At 31.9% G+C, this 21,041-nt stretch overlaps 1 protein-coding gene across 10 annotated transcripts in view; it reads left to right on the top strand.

Moving 5' to 3' along the window:
• The window catches only part of LOC148625504 (FERM, ARHGEF and pleckstrin domain-containing protein 2-like), an 86,054-nt gene that overhangs the window by 27,011 nt on the left and 38,002 nt on the right, over positions 1 to 21,041 (top strand). For 2 of the 10 annotated variants that reach the window (XM_088569119.1, XM_088569121.1), the window contains exons 4-13: positions 971 to 1,086; positions 7,429 to 7,526; positions 7,972 to 8,098; positions 9,537 to 9,624; positions 10,160 to 10,315; positions 11,337 to 11,351; positions 13,342 to 13,502; positions 16,015 to 16,089; positions 16,608 to 16,619; positions 19,090 to 19,379. In XM_088569119.1, coding sequence (XP_088425245.1) covers positions 971 to 1,086; positions 7,429 to 7,526; positions 7,972 to 8,098; positions 9,537 to 9,624; positions 10,160 to 10,315; positions 11,337 to 11,351; positions 13,342 to 13,502; positions 16,015 to 16,089; positions 16,608 to 16,619; positions 19,090 to 19,379 — 1,138 coding nt within the window. Of the gene's footprint in view, positions 1 to 970; positions 1,087 to 7,428; positions 7,527 to 7,971; positions 8,099 to 9,536; positions 9,625 to 10,159; positions 10,316 to 11,336; positions 11,352 to 13,341; positions 13,503 to 16,014; positions 16,090 to 16,607; positions 16,620 to 19,089; positions 19,410 to 19,431; positions 21,039 to 21,041 lie in introns of those variants that run through there. The other 8 variants (XM_088569116.1, XM_088569120.1, XM_088569115.1 and 5 more) reach the window with 7 other exon arrangements.

The raw sequence follows: 21,041 nt of genomic DNA on the forward strand, positions 1-21,041 counted from the left end.
GTCAAATGAGTATGAGTTATTATGTTGTGTAGGCAAAAATATGGTAAGGAAATTTTTTTAGAGACATTTCCAGTGAGTATTGTTTGCCTTAGGTTTTCTTGATCTAATGCAAATAAATGGAGATTCTGTGTTTCAGACATTGATTTTTTGCAAGAAAAGGTTTAAAGTTCAACAAAAACCCAAATGTAATCAGATCCACTGTCAGTTAGAGATGGGTTGTTTTTTAAATGAAGGTGACTTTGAGTCTGTCTAATTCTGTAAATACATCTTTGTGGTATTTTAAATTGATTTGGTTCCCAAAACTTTATTCCAATGTAGTTCTAGTTTTTAGTTTCTGGAAGACTTATGTAACCATTATTTTTATCCTTTTAGGTAATAGTTAATTAAAGAATATTGTCAGTGTCTTAAGTTAGTTGAAAGCTCTTGAAATTTCGTCTGAACATTGCCTGTAAATAATTAAATGTACATGTACATAAAGATTATGAAAAAGAAAATCTCTGATGAGTATATATCATCCTTTAAACTAAAGAAATGTAGCACACAAATCTGAATTGTAAGTTTCCAGTAGCCTTACTAATGAGGCAAAAAAAAAAAAATGGGTCTTGTTTCCTGCTACCAGCAAGAAAAAAATAGTGTAGGTAGGTTGGGAATTTTTTTTTTAATATGTCAAAAACATTTTACTTAGAGTTAATGGGGAAACAGTCTAGGTGCTTGAGCCAAAATTGCCATTAAATATTTAAGGTAGGCACTAAAAAAAAAGAATGATAGGGTAACAGGAAACAGACACATTTTTTTTGGCCAGAAGATAAAAAATGAAATAGTGTCTTTAATGTGTAATGCTCAAAATACTAAACATACGTGTGAAAATAAAAGTATATATTGGTGATTGCAAGTTCAAATGGAAGTAGAAGAAATAAATTGAAAATACCAACAAATTTGTCTGAAATTACAGTAACCTTTTCTATTGCAGTGTTGGTTAGACCATGAAAAGGGCATTTTGAAGCAGTTACCATCTCCTGACAGTCCATTAGATTTCTTTGTGAAGTTTTATACCCCAGACCCAGGCCTGTTGGATGAATTTACAAGGTATGTTTAGTCCATTAGATTTCTATATGAAGTTCATGCCCCAGAGCCTGGCCTGCTGGATGAATTTACAAGGTATGAATAGTCCATAACATTTCTATGTGAAGTTTTTACCCCAGACCCAGGCCTGCTGGAGAAATCTAAAAGGCTTGTATTGTCTACTAAATTTCTATGTGAAGTTTGATAATCCAGACTCAAACTACAGGATTAATTTATGAGGTTTGTATAGTCCATTGTATTTCTGTGTGAAATTCTGCTTTTAAATACTGGTAGATGTTGAAACAGGATAAAATGCAAACCATCTTTAATGTTGACCTCTTAGTACTTGGTTGTCTATAAATCACTTCTTTTTTTCCTCAGCTGTGGAGTGAAAGTCTTTGTGTGAATTAATAGGAATAAGTGCTTACCCAAAAACTTGTGTACTTTATAAATCTACAATATAAGTACATCTCTTTAATCGTTGTATCATTGTTTTGTCTGTCTGGCATACTCGGCATTAAGACATTTTTCTTAGAAATCTTTTAATATTGACATTGGCTAATTTTACAAAAGATGTGCAAGTAAAATCTTGTGTTGTGAAATGTGATTTACTAATTGGACCTATTCATTTTCTCAGTAAATGTTTAGAATAAGGAACATTTTTGTTTTTCTGTTGTTTTTTTTTAATACAGTGAATATTTACACCCCCAGCAAACAGAGTTTGGGAGTATATAGGTATTATCCCGCCTGTCTGACTGTCTTCTACAAAGAAGGGGACATAGAAATATGTGTGCATCCATCTGTCTGGTCAACACAATTCCTCAGAATTCACTCAACAGATTTTGTTAAAATTTTTTAGCATTGTTAGTCACCATTTGTAGTTGATCATATTGCACCACCATTTTGATTCAACATATTTTACAGGAGTAAAGGGACTTTTGCACTTCTAACTATTTTTGTATTAGCGGGGGGCATATGGCAATGAGTTGCTTGTATTTTTTGGGCCTAATGAACAACTTTCATTAACCTAGTTTGTGATTCTCTTGGAATGTCTGCTTTTAAAATAAAGAAAACAGATAATAAATTGATACATCAATAGTCTTAGTCTAAGTTTTCAACATCTTCTATTTCCCAGACCAAAGTGTTTGATGTTGATACTTACATTGAAATTCCTATATTCTGGTACATTTAGTACCATTTTGTTTTTCTTGTAACATAGCTAAGATGGTTTCTATAACAAAACATCTGCAATACAGTTCTTCCTTTTAATTTTTTTCTTTTATTTTTATTTTTGGTGGATAAACTAATGGAAGGAAGGTAATAAGATGTTTAAATAATAAACCCGAGTACTTAAAATGCAATTAGAGGCAATAAATGAATTGATTGTAATTCTGTTGTGTAAAGTTTACAACAAGAATATTTATTTGTTTCCAATAAAATTCTATTAATGATCCCAGTCTTACCCATTAGCCCTCCCACATTAGGGGGAGACTCCCACAAAATCAGTGAAAAATTAAGGCTCCCACATAAAAATCTGATTTGTAGTAATGTCTGGACAATATTTGGATGAATAACATTGCTCCTTGGGACAAAACTCTTGATTTATGCAATTTTTTTTTTTATTTTTCAGGATTTTTGTACAATTTTAAAATGTTGAATAAATATGCCTTTTTAATTACAGTGCATTTAAATTATATTTGTTCTTGTCACTATAGTATACTGTAGGTAATGTTTGTCCCCTTTGTATCACAGTTTTTGACAGTTGGATGAATTTGAAATACATTTTTGTACCATTTACTGCCAAAACTTTGTTAGAGTTCATAAAAATGTGAATTAGTTATAAACTGTGTAGGTACGTAGGTAAATGGGGTGGTAAAAATGTGAATTGTTTATAAACTGTGTTAGCTTTATAGGTAAATAGGGTGGTAAAAATGTGAATCAGTTATAAAACTGTGTTAGTTACATAAGTAAATAGGGTGGTAAAAATATGAATATGTTATAAACTGAGTTTCTGCGTAGGTAAACAAGTGGTAAAAATGTGAATATGTTATAAAATAGGTGTGGCTGGTGGGAAAAATGTGAATCCATTACTAACATTGTGGCTGCTTAGGTATGAAAGGTGGTAAATACTGGAATCCTTTACCATCTGTGCAAGACCCATAAGGGGTAACTAAGGACATTAAAAACCCTGTTAGTTAGAATCATTTTCAAAGAATTGTAAAAATGTGAATTGGTTATAAAATGTGTGTGGCTGCAAAGAGGTTTTTAGTATTCACATTATTAGTTGTGAATTAGATAAATACATGTTGAGTAATGAAACAAAGTAAAGAAGATAAATATATATATATATATGTATTGGGAAGTGGTGAGACTAATCCATAATCACAATTGGCTAAAATAAATTTATTCTATTTCTTGCCAATGTCAATAGCTGTATTTTTCTATCCTCAAATACAGTAGTGGACTTATACTGTGATGTTTAAGTACATAAAGTTGAAGATTTGTTGTTCCTGTGCATCCAAGAAAAAAGATGTTATATATTTTCTCATACAAATGGGAAAGCTTTTTTGACATGTTTTCGTTTGATGGACAGGAATGTTTCTAAAAAATACATGTCAACTGAAAAAAATCTACTTTATAATCACTTTAGCAATAAATGTATGCCCTTACCTGCTTCCAGGGATCTGTGTTTGTTATAAAATATTGGAATGCACTAGACCTTGTTAATACTTAAACAATGAAATAACAGCTGTTCTTCTATTTCTCCTTTGATATGGACTATGAATTTACTTGGTTTATAGAACTATTATAGATGGAAACATCTTTGAAGTTATTAAACACAGTATACTTATTGCAGAAACGTGCAATTACTTTCTACTTCCTTCTATAATGTTCTTTATATTTAGTTTTGTGGATTAAAACTTGTAAACATTGGTTTGATAATGTTTTCTCCTATTCCGAGCCAGTGATTAAATTCACACATGACTTTTTAACCACTGGGCGGAGATTGACTTTCTGCAAGAGGTTTCCTTCCCACTATTTTTCATTTTTCCAAATCTTTCAACAGAATTTGTGGGAGAAGCTAATGCTCCTTTGGCCTATTCTTTATTTAAACTGTTTCTTCACTCTCTATGGTAAAATTTATATTATAACATGCTCACTAAAGCTTGTAAGTTGAAAAATTCTAATTTGTGTATGTGTTATAAACATTTTGCTTCGCTTTTGATTTAGTTATTTTTCTATTCAGTCTATCTACATTAGAGCATTTAAATTCAGAAAACTAAAAAAAGAAAAGATAGGTTGTCTTCTTCTCTATTAAAAAAAAGAAATTCTTTTGAGTTTAAAAAAGGTTACAAACTTCTTACTGTTTGTTCATCTGCTTTAACTTTCTAAAGATTCACTTAAAAGGTCAAAGATATTTCAAATGACAGTTCTTACTACAGCATATTTTACGATGTACTAGCTATTTTTGCCGTTTAAAGAAACTAAAAAAAAGATGTTGTTGTTGCCTGTATTGTCAGGAAAAAATTTTCCTAGATAAATGACAATTATCTAAAAATGTGTTGTAATCTTTAAAAAATTCAACTTATATAAGAAATATTAAAAACATACTAATTCAGGAATTGATTTTTATTTTAATTGAAATCAATGTATTAATGACAGTGTCACTTAAAATTCATACAACCCAATTTACTCGGGCAATATATTTACTGGGACAAAGTGAATGTCTAAATAGACTATTTGTGATATGAGGTTTCTACCTTTGAAACTTATTGTCTTTCTTTGTAGTTGTTCTGGTACTTTTCATGATTTTTAAGGTTTTTCATTAGTTATTTGATCTCATATTGAGATTTTCCTCTAATCATTCCTCAACTCAAATTTCCACTGATTAGATCGATTAAGTTGAAGATTCGAGGAAATTCTTGATTTTATATTTTTATGAAACTATGGCTTGAATTTTTTTTTTTAACAACTACAGAAGAAAAAAAAGATTTGAAATTACTAGAAGGTAGAAGTCTCCATTTAAATTGAAAAATATGTTTTGGTTTGAATATCAGTGTAAAGCAAGTTGGTTGTGACAACAAGCAAACTTAAGTGTTTCATTTTATCTTTCATAGAATGTAAAAAAGAAATCTCATTGTAATGACTTGGGAACTGGCAATACAAACTATAATAGAATCATGTCAGAGTTAGAAACCAATGTTGTCAAGGCTGAAAGGAAAGCTATGTCTTATAATGCCAGTCAGACAAATATGTAAATGCTGATTGTAAATGTGAAACAAATTGAATATGCCTATCTAAAACCAGCAATCCTCAATCAAGAAATGACAAATTTGCATTTATTCACTTTTTATGGCTATCAAGGATATTTGTAGTGTCGACAATGAATGAATATGGTAATTCTGTGATTTTGCTAATTTGTGAAAAAGTTAGTTGGTTGTTTAGAGTATTTGATGGTAGAAGAACTAGTAATTGTGGTTCTTGATGATAAAAAAAAATGAGAGTAGCCAATTTTATAAGGCACAACGAGATGTCCTTTTTCATTCAGTAAGCAATATTTCAACTGGTCTATTGAGGCTATTTGCTATACTTCATAAGATTTGTTCTCTCTTTTATTAAACTAAATTTATTACAAAATGTTTTAATGATTACTGATGCTCAGTTTTTCTGGGATTGTAAGAGTTGAGTTCATAAGTTCATCTAAGATTGTTTTCTTGTTTGAGATGGCATGCGAAAACAAAATAATCAGTGAGTAAAGATGGTGAATGATAATCTGTAAATCACTATTTGCATATGACTTAGTTTATAAACTTTGTTTTCTCCATGGAAAAAAATCAGTTATTAACAACTTGTATGGTGGATGGGCGGCAAATTCCCAATCTTGATGTTAAATGATGGGTGGGTAGGCATATTCCCAAATTTGGTGTTGGATGGCAACTTCCAAAACTTGGTTTTGTATAGTTGAGTGGGTTGACATTTTCCAAAACTTGGTTTTGTATGTTGGATGGTTGAGTAGCTTCCAAAATTTGGTCTTGTATGATGGGTGGGTGGGAATTTTCCAAACCTGGTGTATGTTGGATGGGTGGGCAACTTCCAAAATTTGATGTTGTATGTTGGATGGGTTTGCAACTTCCAAAACTTGGTTATGTATGGTGACTGGATGGACATTTTCTAAAACTTAATGTTGTATGACGGGTGGGTGGGAATTTTCCCAAACCTGGTGTATGTTAGATGAGTGGGTAACTTCCAAAATTTGGTGTTGTATAGTGAGTGGGTGGGAATCTTCCAAAACTTGGTGTTCTATAGCAGTTAGGTTAACACTTTCAAAAAAACTTGGTGTTGTATGATGTCTGGGTGGGAATTTTCAAAAACCTGTTGTAAGTTGGATTAGTGGGCAACTTCCAAAATTTGGTGTTGTATTGTGGGTGGGTGGACACCTTCCAAAACTTGGTGTTGTATAGTGGTTAGGAGGGCAACTTCCAAAACTTAGGTGTTGAATAGTGTGTTGCAGGGCAACTTTCAAAACTTGTGTTTTGTATGGTGGGTGAGCAACTTCCAAAACTTGTCCTTGCTGGAACTTTAATAACCTATGATTGAATCAGATTGAAATTCGTATGTAATGTAAATTTTGAAACAGAATTTTGAGTTATTGACCTTTTTGAAAGGGGACTTGGCAGGAAAACAAAGATTATTATATCAATTTGATAGCCTCATGTGGTTACATTAAAGGTGTTACATATGTCCATACTTCATGTATTTTTCCATTTAAATTCTACTATGCTCAGCTGAGGAAGATAAATATCATTGGATTAGAACAATGTTTAAATTTACAAAATAACAGTTCCAAGGTAATGCAAGATGAGTATATTACTGCTTTGAAATTTAGAAATTGGAATTTTTGTCACTGGTTAATAAATTACTTGTCCTTTTCGGGCAGTTGATTTCACATGTTAAAATAGGGTTATAGCATGGGGACTGTCAGGTGAGCAGGCAAAGAAATGATTTTTGTAACACTTTTCTCAGCAACTACTTATCAGAGCCTCTTGATATTTGGTATCCAGCATCAGGTACAGGTCCCATATTGTGGGATCCAATATCAGGCCTGTTGGACAACTACTTCCTGTATAATGAAATCCTGCCATTTCTGTCTTTGACTCATTTTTAGAAGGATGTGTGCTGATTGTTATCAACAATTTTTTTTATAATACCTTATTAATGCTGATGTGAAAAATGGCATATATATTTGGAACCATACTCAACTCTCTGACCCATTGACCTTTGTGTTACTTCATTTTCACACTGTTTAATCCATTCATTGATTTACCTAATTGTGAAATAAACTGATTCACTTGACATCTATTTCAGATATTTGTATGCCTTACAGATTAAGAAGGACTTAGCTAGTGGCCAGATGGTCTGTAGCGAGAACACAGCTGCCTTGCTGGCCTCTTATATTGTACAAGGTGATTGAAAGAGATCTTAAAATCTGCTTATGCTTGAAATCTGTAAAAATTCTGAAATGAAGCTGTTGTCTTCAAACTGTATAATTTGTTTTTCTAACTTTAAGTTGTAACCCTTAATTATGTGAAGTTTCTCTGATGCTTAGATTCAATACCTAACATCTGTCTTGTAAAAACATTTACTAATCAGAGGATATATTGTTTCTAATGAAGAAATTGGAAAGATTCAAAATCTGTCTGTTAGGACTAGGTTTTTATTTTTCTTAGTATCTAAATTCATGGCAAAAAAAGAAAATCTATTTCTCAAATGATATTGAGAAGATTTCAGTTGATAAGATATTCATGGCAGGAAAGATGGATGTAGAATTATTTATAATTATCTAACTTTATCATTTGAACTTATGATCATTGATGCCTTGTCAAATCTATAATTGTCATCTGTTTTTAGCTGAGCTGGGTGACTTCATCATTGAAGACTACATAGACTACACCTATCTGAAGAGTATGCCAGCATTTGTTCCAATGCAGACAGATAGTCTGTTGAAAAAAGTTATGGAGTACCACAAACAACATATGTAAGTCTGTATAATGTCACAAATAGCATATGTAAGTCAGCTTAGTATAACACAATATTTGTAAATCTGCAAAATGTCATGAATAGCATATGTAAGTTTGCATGATGTCACAAACAAACATATGTAAGTGCATAATGTCATGAATAGCATATGTAAGTCAGCTTAATATCACAAATAACATATGTAAGTCTGCATAATGTCGTGAATAGCATATACAAGTCTATAATGTCACGAATAGCATATGTAAGTCAGCTTAATATCACAAACAGCATATGCAAGTCAGCTTAATATACCAAAAAAATATGTAGTTTAGCTAAATGTCTCAAACAGCACATGAAGTTCAGCATATGCAAGTTGGCTAAATACTACTAAAAACATATGTAAGTCAGTTTAATATCACAAATAAATTATATATTTCTAGTCCGACAAGTTATTCAAATAGACTTTGAGCCCGCTGGGCAAGAAGTCTATTTTGATAACGAAGACGGCTATGTAATAAATGATTTGTGACATGTATTGACCACACACATTAATTGATAATTGATCAGTGAGAGATATTCATACACGGTTTGCTCATGGTCTTGTTACGCACGGAGTCATTTTTGTCAGAGGGGGAGTTGTTCCTGTGCAATATTTATATTAATGTGATTTGATATTGCATGGCTGTTTTCCAATTGAGTTCTATGGGAACATGTGACCTTTCATGCAATATCATACAAGATTTCTAGTTAGAGCACACTTTGTCTTCCACTCATATTTATTTGGGAAAAACAAAAGAAAAAAATCATGATTCTTGTTACGATATTAGTAGTTAATATCACAAACAACATATGTAAGGCAGCTAATTACAATGAAAGTGTTTTAAGTATGACTAAAATTGTATGTAGGTCCACTTTTTCCACATAAATATTTTAGTCCCCTGTCCATTTTATACCATAAACAGTTTATGTTACTCCTCAAAATACCACAAACAGTACATATGTATATATGGGTAAGTTCTGACTTGTTTTGAATCATTTCTGAATACATAACAGCAATGACAAAAAAGTGTGATAACAGAAGCTTTATTTCAATCTACCACTCTCTTGTAGAGGAAAAAGTCAAAACAAATACAGGTGATGATCCTATATTTGAATAAAAAGGTAGGCCAGTTCTGGGTTTCATAAAAAAAAATTCATGCTGAGAATTTCCTCAAGTCCTGTGTTTCTCCTTAAATCTTAAATTTCAAGTGATCTGATTGGTTGAAATTTGAGTTCAGGAAGGATTTGAGAAAATCTCAATTTGAGATGTTTTATGAAACCAAACACTTGTCTCAAAAACACATCAAATGAAGATTTTCCTCACTTGAGATTGAAGTTTTGAGTTAATGATATAGGATTTAAGGCTATTTTATTATTTTTCAATCAGTCTATCCAAGATTAATTTGTTGCTATTTCAGTGGTGAGATGCCAGCTGAAGCTGAATCTAGTCTAATGGACGTGGCTAGAAAAGTGGAGACGTATGGTATCAGACTCAATGTAGCAAAGGTTAGGTTAATTAATGCTCAACAGATTCAGTCAATTCCTAGAACATTACTGTTCTGTCAAATTAGTGGGAAGGCATTAAACTGGAAAACCACAATTTTTCTGTAAATTGACCAAATTAATTCAACTTGTTAAAAAGAAAAATGAATGAGGAACATATAAATGCTATTTTTACTTCACATGACATAATGAATTTAAACTGATTTTTCTGTCTTTTATTACCGTTTGATAAGTTTATAGTTTTCCCATTGTTCTTATTGGCAACTGTTTTTCTACCCCTGAATACGGCCATTATACTAAAAATATTCAACAATTTCCAATGACAACATAACATCAAAGTAATAATATAAAATTGACTTTGACGTCACCAATAAACTGGGTAACATCAGTTTTGATCATCTCAACAGAACATCGCACGCTTTATATTGGCTTGCTTGGATATTTTTTGTCTTGACTTCAAAATTTAAGTTATTCTGTATATATTTTAATATTTTTTTCTGTTATGATTTGCTGTAAATTATGGTTTTTTTTTGCTTAGGATCATGAAGGTGTTGCATTAAATCTTGCTGTGGCCCATATGGGGATACTTGTGTTCCAAAACAGTACCAAAATTAATACATTCTCATGGGCAAAGATCAGAAAACTCAGCTTTAAAAGGAAGAAATTCCTGGTCAAACTCCATCCAGAGACTTATGTAAGTTTATATTATCTGTATGGTTATATATATATGTACCTGATAAGGTATTTTGGTTGATGTGGTGTTAATGTGCCGGAGTTTTGTTGAAGCACAGACATTTTGAACTTTATTGTCACATATGATTGATGTGCTCTATGATGTGTTTTTGCAGAGAATCACTTCCTTTTAATGCAATGTTGTATGCATATTGTTTTTGTTGTCTTCTGAAAGTATTTTAAGAAAGGTTTTGCCTTTTTGGATGCTTGACAGCAAAGAAATTTAAATCTTTTCAAGCTGGAAATACTTACAGACAATACCTTTTGACGTAAGATAAATTACAAGACATATTGATAAATGAATGGGATCTTGTTTTAACATTTTAGATCTGATCTTAATCTCTCATTTTATCCATATGTTAACGATACAACAATCCTATTAACTCCATTTTCAGACTGCAGATTTTATTGTCTCAAATGTATATGACATATTGTCAAGGATTGATTCAATTACAGCTATGATAAACTGATGTTAAATTTGGAAGTAAATATGTCAAGTACTACTGTACTGTATAACAATACATCTTTTTTACCTTCTCAATGTCTTAAATGTAAAAATAATTACTACTTATAATTTTTCATGAAGGCTACAACTGGGGAAAGTTGTGGGTTTATTTGGTAAAAAAAAATCATGTGTAAAATATTGGAGGTATTTTGGTAGACCAATCTATGATCATTGCTCTTCCATTTTCATTCTTTGTACTCAGGCCAAAAAAATATGTCTGCTTCCTGCTACCTTAGTTTTTTTGTGCCTACTCTAAACATTTTATGGCCATTTTGGCTCAAGCACTGATTAAGTCTAGATTGTTTCCCCATTTATTCAATGTAAATTTTTTTGAAAAATGAAGTATTTTTCCTACCTACCTTTTCTATTTTTATCTTGCTTGTATCAGGAAACAAGATTTTTTTTTTGCATTATAAAAAAAATCAAGCTGCATGATGTACATATTCACTTTTATTATTGTTGCCATATTTTGTTTCAGCCAGTTAAAGCGAAGGTGAGAACCCCCAAAAGCTTGGCTTAATGTTTTTTTCCAACCATTACAAGTACTATGATAAGTGTTCTGACCAAAATTATCATCCTACTGGAGTATATTCTTTTCTGGCCAAGCTGTGTTTTACTCATACGTTGTAAAATTATGTAATCTCTGCATAAAAATTGTATATTTGTATTTTATATTCCCTATTTGTTAGGTAGTAAGCAAGGTTATTTTTGGTTTAGCAATAAATGTGTTATACTTTTCAGTGAATTACAAATTAACTTAAAGAATATTATTTACATCCAAAAGGCTACTCCAACATAGCATAAAGTGCATTACAATCCAACAAAGAACAAAAATTATGCTTAAAGGTTATACTCTAATTATACCAACACTTGAAAAGTGAGTGGTATATTTGAATCACTTTGTCCCTCCATTTGTCCAAATTCCATCCAAAGTGTCTTGACCTCTAATGGATGGATTGATTTCAAACTTGATATGTGGCTTTATATAGATTGGGCATAAAGCTGAAAGCAATTTTGGGTGGTGGTTGTCCAATATCAACTTCCTGTACAAATGAGAGAGTATACAAAACTTGACAATGCCTGTAACTTCATGTTTTGGAATACTTGACACTATGTTTTGACTGGAGTAGCCATTGCTTAAGTCTGCAGTATTGTGTCGAACATTTTTGTTTACATGTCATCAGCATGCCTTCTCTATTTTGCAGCAATGTTGTGTGAAACATGCATTTGTGTCTTTGAGTGTTGCATGATGTCAGTGAAATTTTGATGTTAATAATCATAATGTTGACTTTGAAACTTGAATGTGTCCTTGATTTAGAAAAAAATACTCCATGGATAGAACAATAGTTTAAAGAGATACTTGAATTATGTTAGGCTGGTAGAATATTTAATTATATAAATACAAAAATACTAATCATTTATCAGTATTGCAAATTTTATTATGCTTACACATGTTTCAATGAGTAACCTCTCATCAACAACAAATACATAGAAAGATCTAAATCAAAAATTTTTTATACAAAAAATACTCAAAACAAAAATATAACTTTGTTTCTAAGAACTTGCTAAATGAAAAATAATGACCAATTTCTATTTGTATTTGTTGCTTTCCTTTTGCTTAGTAAATGTTGCCCTGGGTTACTGGTTCTTACTTTGTTCAGTCATGCCTCTATTTCTGCACAATTATTGTACAAACTGCACAGTGAAATATTGCTCATGTAAAAATTCATGTTGAGTTTGATGTCAGTTGTACAATGTACATGCAAAATTCCCTTGTGTGTTGGATGTCTTTAGTTCATGTATGATATATTTCCATGTTCAGTTTGAAGTCAGTTGTACATATATTTTTTAAAAAGTTTATTTAAAAGACTTTTTTATATACTGGTATATATTTTGTGAAAATCTTGTGTGTATCAATTGAGTATCAACTAAATATGAAGCTGAATGAACAGTGTTAATGTACTGTCATTCTTATGCTTGAGAGAAAAGTTTTGAAACGTCCAAATGTAATCTTGATGCTTCTGTAGTTAAAAATGGAGCATATATTACGTTGAATTGTTACCCAGTATTATGAATGGTCTACATTGAAGCATGTAAAATTTTAGGTCAGTGATAATACTCTAACCAAACTTGATTTGCATGAAAAAACTAAAGTATTTCTTAGATTTAACAACTGATTTACTTAGATATTTGCCTGATATTGTTCTTCCTAGTTATAAAGATGAAAGTACCCCTGAATTCTCTGGATCATTCACTATTTAACAAATTGGCACTCTTTATAAGTTTCCCTTTCTCCTTTTAGTTTTAAGTTTTATTGTTTCATTTTTTGCCCCATTCCTATAGTGCCTCATACTTATAAACTATAGTATTTTCTACATATTTTTCTTCTTAATTATCAGTTGAGTTCATTTCGTTTACTTTATTACATGCCAACAGTTCTTAGATGAGCTTTTGAAATTAATGGAAATTTGCCTCTATTACAGGGATACTATAAAGATACTGTAGAATTTTTCTTTGAGAGTCGAGATGAGAGTAAAAACTTCTGGAAACAGTGTATCGAACATCATGCATTCTTCCGTTGTCACATGATCAAGAAAGTACCGAGAAACAAAACAAAACTAGTCAGTAGAGGATCATCATTTAGGTAAGATTCAACAGATTTATATCTAATTTGGCACTGTTGTCATGGGATTTTAAAAAAGAAGCATCAGGCCTAAAAATTGTTGTTATCTAAAGTTAAATCAAAATGGCTAGATCATATTCAAATTATGACAGATTTTGATGGTTTATGGTTATTTTATATTTGTATAATAGTATTTTTTTCACTTTGGTGGAGACCAAAAGAACAAACAATTTAAAACATTGATAAGGCCAAATAAAATTATACCTGTTTCCTGTTACATGTCAGAAAAAAATATGGGTTGGTAGTTTGGGATTTCATTTCATTTTATTTTTTCCCAAATTTCATAAAAAACAACTTCAAAAGCATTTTATTAACCACCCAGACTTTGTGCAAACCAAAAATTGTTTACCATCTGTAAAATGTTGGGTCATTTTGTGGTACTTTTGTTGTTTGTTAACTTGAAAATAAGTCAGTCAAAAGGTCAAATCATGAGTCGGTGAGGTAACCTAAAAATAAGTCAGTCAAAAGATCAAGTCATGAGTCGGTGAGGTAACTTGAAAATACATCAGTCAAAAGGTCAAGTCATGAGTCAGTGAGGTAACTTGAAAATATGTCAGTCAAAAGGTAAAGTCATGAGTCGGTCAGGTAACAGGAAACACAGATATAATTGCATTTGACCTAATAGGTAGTTATAGTTGGTAGTCAGTAATTTACAATTAACCTATAAGTGTTGTAAATTTCTGTTTTTTGTTTTGTTGTTGTTGTGCTACACAGTGAAAGGTTTATTACTAATTCTGTTTAAATCAGACAAAACACCTCAGCTAACCCTAAAAACTTGAAGATATTTCATATTTTAAGACTGCTCATAGACAAATCATGACTAAACTCAGATTCTGTCTACATTAAACCCTGTCAAACCCTAAATTTGGTCTAAACAACCCTGAACTCTGGCCAGACGTAAGTTCTGTCTAAAGGACCATGAACCCTGATAGGCACAAATTGTGTCTTAACCAAACTTAACCGTCCTCAAATTTTTTTTAATCAAAACACCTGACTAAACCCAAAATATAAATCCAATGCCTAACTGTAATAAGATAAAGTCATTTCAAAGAAGGTTAAGTATTAAGTAGCATTTTTTAAGAATCATACAAATTCTGTAAAATATGATACAACTCAATTTTTATTTTTATTATGAAGTTTCTTTATACATGTATGCCTATATGATGAAATGTATAATTATTAATTCCAATCTGTCTGCACTTAGGAGACAATACACATTGAAAATCTAATAGTTTCTGTTGTATTTTAGTCATTTACAGAGTTATCTCCCTTAATTTTGAAATCTACAGTACATTCTATATAATTTTTATCTCCTATGAACAAGGGTTATATGAAAAACCACTTGTTATTTTTCTTTTTTCTGATATTTTCAACAAAATATCAAAAATAAAAACATGTAGGCTTTCCAACCATGAATCACATTTTGCATGATTCTTATATGGAGTGCTACTTAATTGTTTCATTGATAATATTTAATTAAACTTATTATGAAAGTTAAGCATCTCATAATACCTGAGTATTAATAAAACATTGATAGTTTTAAAAGATCTAACAAAATAAAAGTTTTTGACTCCTTGCGATGCAGTGTGTCTGTCCACAAATTAGTCAGCATGCTCACAATAATTTTATTGTTAAATCATACTCTTTCCCTAGAAAAATACTTATGAGGAGACTGTGTTAAGTTACAGTCGTTTGCAGTAGTACTATTTCATGGTATATTCTTCAGAGATTTTAAATGACTATTACAGTGAAGCTTGCTAGCAGAATCTCACATTATTGTATTAGCATGTTTATGACAAATATTCTCTTGATACACATTTCTGGGTAAAGTTCATATTTTATGCTTCCAATAAAAGTTTATTTTTGAATTTATAACCTAAGTGATATTTAAAGAAGATGATAAAGTTGTCTAGCAGTAAATCCCAAGAGATTTTAATGATGCCTAGTTTGAATGTTAGGTGAGACTTGTCATTGTGTGATTAATGATAGCTCAGTAGACAAGGATCAAGATAATTGTGCCAGATTGACTTTCGTAGTAAAACATGTCTTGCACTCTTCTGTAAAATCAAAAGATACTTGAGTTTCAGGCACATTTTGTTGGGTATATATATGTTACATTGAACAGTTTCTATTGCATTTGCCTTCGGTAATAAATTTGTAGCATTTTACAACTCTGGAGACATGTTTTAAAGAAGCTTTAGTTTCATGATTGCTGCTAGAGTGTAATATGTTATAGTAACTTTGAAAAATTTTTTTGTACCTTAGGAAAATGTTATTTGGGTGCACATGTTTTCAGTTACTTTTTTACATATTATATATGAAAGTAATTTTGTCTCCCCCGCTTTAACCACTCTTAATGCTCAAAAAGTTCGGTTAATTTTATAGTAAAAGTTGAAAATCACTGGAGTCTCCCCCCACCCATCAGAATTTCTGGATCCACTACTGATGCCATGTTAAATTGCTTTGATTTCAGATATAGTGGTAGAACACAGAAACAATTAATGACATATGTTAGGGAGTCATGTGTCAAAAGTCCATCATTTCAAAGGTATGCAAATCACTAATATTTTACACATTCATTTTCATATTTGCACATGTTTCAGGAAAATCCACTTAAGCATGGTTGTAGGTAGTTAGTGTGCATGGATTTGGATTTTAAAGAAATATTTATACTTTCATAAGTAATATTTGTAAGAGGAGGCAGTAATAAGAGTACAAATTGAAAATTAAATGTAAAGAAATAATCAGCTCATTTCTTTGTTGAATTGTTGACCAAGGTTAAAGTAAAATTGATGTAAACATATTAAAATATCATTGAAAATCTTCAAGGGAGAGATATTCCCCACTAAATACTGTTTATAATTTTACTTGTTCAGCATGCATCTACCCCTCCATTCATAGTTTATATTTACCTTTCTGACAATTTCACTTGGCATGAGTCACCTTCAGTACTTAGTATATTCATGGGTAAGTCCCGAAATCTCCATATGCATACATTATTTACCAAATTACTTTTTACCCTGCATGGTAATATATCTTTCTTTACCTTTGATTTTGCCAAAATAGGATTCACAGAAAGTAAGTTCGGCTGCTGAAAACATACGCTGAATTTTTTTTTGAAAGCATGGCAGTGATATGTTTGCAATTAATTTGCATGTGTAGTTGGAATATGTTAAGTTTTATTATGCCACTTTTTATTTGTTTTGATCTGTGGTACCTCTAAGGTTCTAAAATGACATGCTGTAAAGGTTTTAGACCAGAGCTATTGTAAAACTTTAGTAATATATGACCAATGTCATTGACATATGGCAGCGTTATTTCCAATGTCATAAATAATTTTTTTTTCTTCTAATTTTACCCTCGTCACAACAGAACTTCGCTCCATAATAGTCGCAATTTTTTACAACACATAGGCCTTGTCTTTCCTTTTTAGGAAGAAGCTATCGTGGGTTAACGATAAAATTGAGTTTCTATGGTTCATTTCTTAAGCATTACATATATATTCACTGCAACTACTTGACACAGTCACTTGACATTTTGGCTTTTATAAAGTTTATAAAGTTGTTTTATATTGTGGGTTTTTATTTTGGGAATGAGTGACAACAACTTCCTGTTAGATGACTGTTCATATTTGACCATTTACAAAATCTGGTTTTTGGGGATGGCAGTTATGGGCTTTAGCTCACTAATTTGTATTTTATTAAGAAATTAAAGAATAGCTAATTGACAAGGGTCTTAGAGGCTACAAGCCGTGATATCTGACCTCGGGGAAAGGTTAACAAGGTAAATTAGAACAGGTTTCATTATTAACAATTTAATTAAAACTCCTGCATGACTAATTCAATAAGAGATAGTGTAAATCAATGTATTTTTACTAGCAGTTTATTTTCGCTAATTTTGTGAGCAAAAGAGAACCGTGAAGTAAATTACTGTGAATATTTCTCTTTATACTGAAGAAACAATGTTTAGAGAGTGTTAGACACAAAATTCAATAGTTGCAAAACTGGATTGACATCCTGGACCAAAAATATGAAATTATATCGAGAATGAATATGGCGAATGTCAAAGAGACAACTATCCCACGGGGATGAAAATTATCAGCTCAAGGCCACCAATGGGTCTTTAATGGAGATGAGGAAACCCTCATACCATAGTGCAGGCTGCAGTTGGCTCTAAAACAACTTTATATATAAGTATAGCTAAATAGTTGTCTCTATATACTTCAGCAACATGAAAGTAAATTTAATGTGAAAATGAAACAAGATATACAGAGGTTAAAAATTCCTGACTTTGGACAGGCACAAAAAAAAAGTACAACCCTCTCCATTTTTAAATCTGGCCACTGTGGAAAAAATATAACACAAATAAACACATTAGTTTGGTTAACAGAGATATACAAGGCATATACCTGCTTTGTTAACTTATTTGCTGTGTTTCCTAATCATTAGTATGTTGAAATTTATGTTTAAGCATGTTGCTGGTTTTGTATATTTCCATGTTACAGCATGCCAATCTTCTTAATTTTAAGAAACTGCTAAAAAAAACTGTCATCTTTGTTAATGGTAATAAGTAAAGATGTTATAAGTACCTTGTTCCAATTTAGAAGTGAGAGGGATTAATCTTGTCTGTCTATTCTTCATTTTCATCCATTTTTGCACACAAAAAATATTTTATATTATATTAATCTAACTTTGCAAAATAGTTCTGTATTTGATATGTAGCTCTGTAATGATCAGTTGTAAGTTGTTTTATTCAGTTCTGCTTAACCCCAACTTTCCATTTGATAAACTTGAAATACCATTCAAGTACTACAGTGAACTTCAAGGAATGGAGTTGGTCTTTAACTGATTGAATGACCATTATCTGATAAACTTCATCAGATATTGTAACTGTTCATTTAATATGGAACAAAAGGGTTTGACATCAGTCTACTAACTGGAAAATTGACAAGGAGATTTAAAATTTCTATTATTTCATAGGTATTTAAATTTGCATCTGAAAGAGAGTTTATATCTCCTTGTCAGTTGTCCAGGTGATAGACATTTCATCAGGTATTTATCAGTCAATCAAGGGAAGACCAACTTTATACCCTTAGGTTAATCATATTGTGTTATTTAACGGAAGAACTTGTCTAGTATCCTCAGCACAATACTAAATGCAATGGCGTAAAAACACTCGTCAACATTCATGATCAAAAATAAGATCCACTGTGCACATCAGTCAGCATCTTTTCAACAGATAAAACAAGTAAATTAATAACTATGAAAACTAAAACGTGAAAAGCTGTTCATCATATAATACAGTGTACATATTACAGACATGATTTTTGTCTTCTTTTTTAAATTACGCTTCTTTTCTTACTGTATGTTTACTTCTGATTTCGTCAATTTTTTCTTTGTTTTCTGCATATATTTATGTCTGTAATATTAAAGAACAAGGTAATATACATGTATGCTATGTAAATGAATTGTAATTTATCTATTCATTGGATATATAACAATAGGGTTTGACATCAATCAACTGTTCAACCAGTTTTTCTTTGTTCTAGGTCAACCAGTGGTCGCATTTCATCAGCTAGTCGTAGTACCAGTGTTACTCCTAAAATTCCTGCCAAAATGACATTGAACAATTCTACCGATACCCACAACAGCACAGCCTCTAGTGGGTCACATATCCTCAGTACAGGGGCAGAAACCCCTCATGACAGAACAGAAGTGGTTGATGTACATAGCGCTGCCAGTTCTCTGTCTGGAAGCCGCTCGCTGGGATCACCAAAACCAGAACACAGCTCGACACCAGATGGAACGATTGACACAAAGGCCTATCTCGTTGGCGGAGGTGAGGAAGCATTGCCATCTATAGAACGAGGTTCTAACTTAGTTGTTACTAACGAAATTGTTGTACATAATCAAAATATGTCATCCAAACAAAGTCCAGTTGCCTCTGATCTCATACTAACTGGTGACGGGTCTCAATTGTATTCCTTTAGCCAGGTAGATAATGCTATAGATAAGCTTAGTTCTGAATTGTATAATGTAGAAAATGTTCCAGATACGTACCGTGAGAAACTTTACTCTTCGCTCGGTAGAGATTCTAAAAAATTATCTGAAAAAGAAAAATCACAGCAGCAAAGCAAAGGAACTTTACCAGAAAGTCAACCAAAAAGAGATTTGAGTGCTATAAAAAGGGAAAAATTGATGGAACAAGAGCATGATCTGCAAGCTGAAACTCAGAGAGAAATTGAGAACTTGATTGCTTCTGTTCAGGAAGAAAAGCGACGTCTTGCAGAAGGCGAAACTTTTATGATTGAATTGAAAGATGATATTCCTGCAGGTTCTCACATTTCTGTTAGTGTAGGAGTATCTTCTCGTCAAAATTCTCCAGATAAACAAGTTCTTGCATCTCCTATGTCACAGGAATCTGTTGATTTATCTGATAGACATAGTACTGATCTTGATCTTTCAGCACAGACGAGTATTGATTGTGACAGTTACAGTTTTTCTTCATTAGCAAACAGTGAAGACCTTATGGATGCTATTCCGTATATTCTTCATCGAAGACATTTTTCTGAAGATGCTGAAGAAGAAATTGAGAATAATGATATCATTAGTCCTGTAGAGCCAAGTGCTGAACTGAGTTCTATTCGTAGGAGTAGAAGTTTGAAAAAGAAACGTCCCACCAACATACAAGTAGAACAGGTAAAAGTCTATGCAAGTTCTGAAGATGGATCTCCATCGCCCCAACTACATCAAAGATCTTTTTCCTGTGGGACAAAGAGATCACCACACAGTAGATCTCCATCTGAAAAAGGTCTGCGTATTTTGAAAAGTAGATCTCCATCAGGAAAAAGGACACCAGGATCCATTTCCCAAACATCTCTTGACCGCTCTCCATCAGGTGCAAAAAGGCGTAACTATTTTACACTACCACCAAGAGATGCTTATTCTAGCATTGATGATACTACAAGCCCTGTTTTTGATACAGATATTGTTAAGCATATTAAAAGTCAACAGTCAATTGATCGTGAGGATAGTAACACAAGCATCCAAATGTTAGGTCAAGCAAATCTGACTGATCAATCTCCAGTAGTTGAAACAAATGCTATGTATTCTCCTGAATATGTTCAAGTTGAAACTTTTAGAACTGACAATGTATTAAATGATGATAAACAATCAGATGGACCTGTATTTGGGAAAGTAGATGAAAAATCAATTGACCTGTCAGCAAGAACTGTTGAATATATGGAATCTCAACAAATTTCTCAATGTCATGATGTAAGGGAAGTTATCAAGGAAGAAAACTCCTCTCCAGAAAAATCTCCTGACAGTGAAAGTATAAAAAGTGTACAAGAAAAAGTTAATGTCAAAAAGAAGGACATGATACAAAAAAGTTGGAAATACACAAAGCAGGAAACTGTAGATCTGATGGGAAGTCATCACAGTGACACTGGAAGTCTGGACAATCCATCTCCAGCAGCCGTGTTCCTGTTATCTGAAGGTG

The sequence above is a fragment of the Perna viridis genome, chromosome 2, assembly GCF_037379345.1.
Source record: "Perna viridis isolate PV_CMFRI_1.1 ecotype Kerala chromosome 2, ASM3737934v1, whole genome shotgun sequence".
NCBI lineage: Eukaryota > Metazoa > Mollusca > Bivalvia > Mytilida > Mytilidae > Perna > Perna viridis.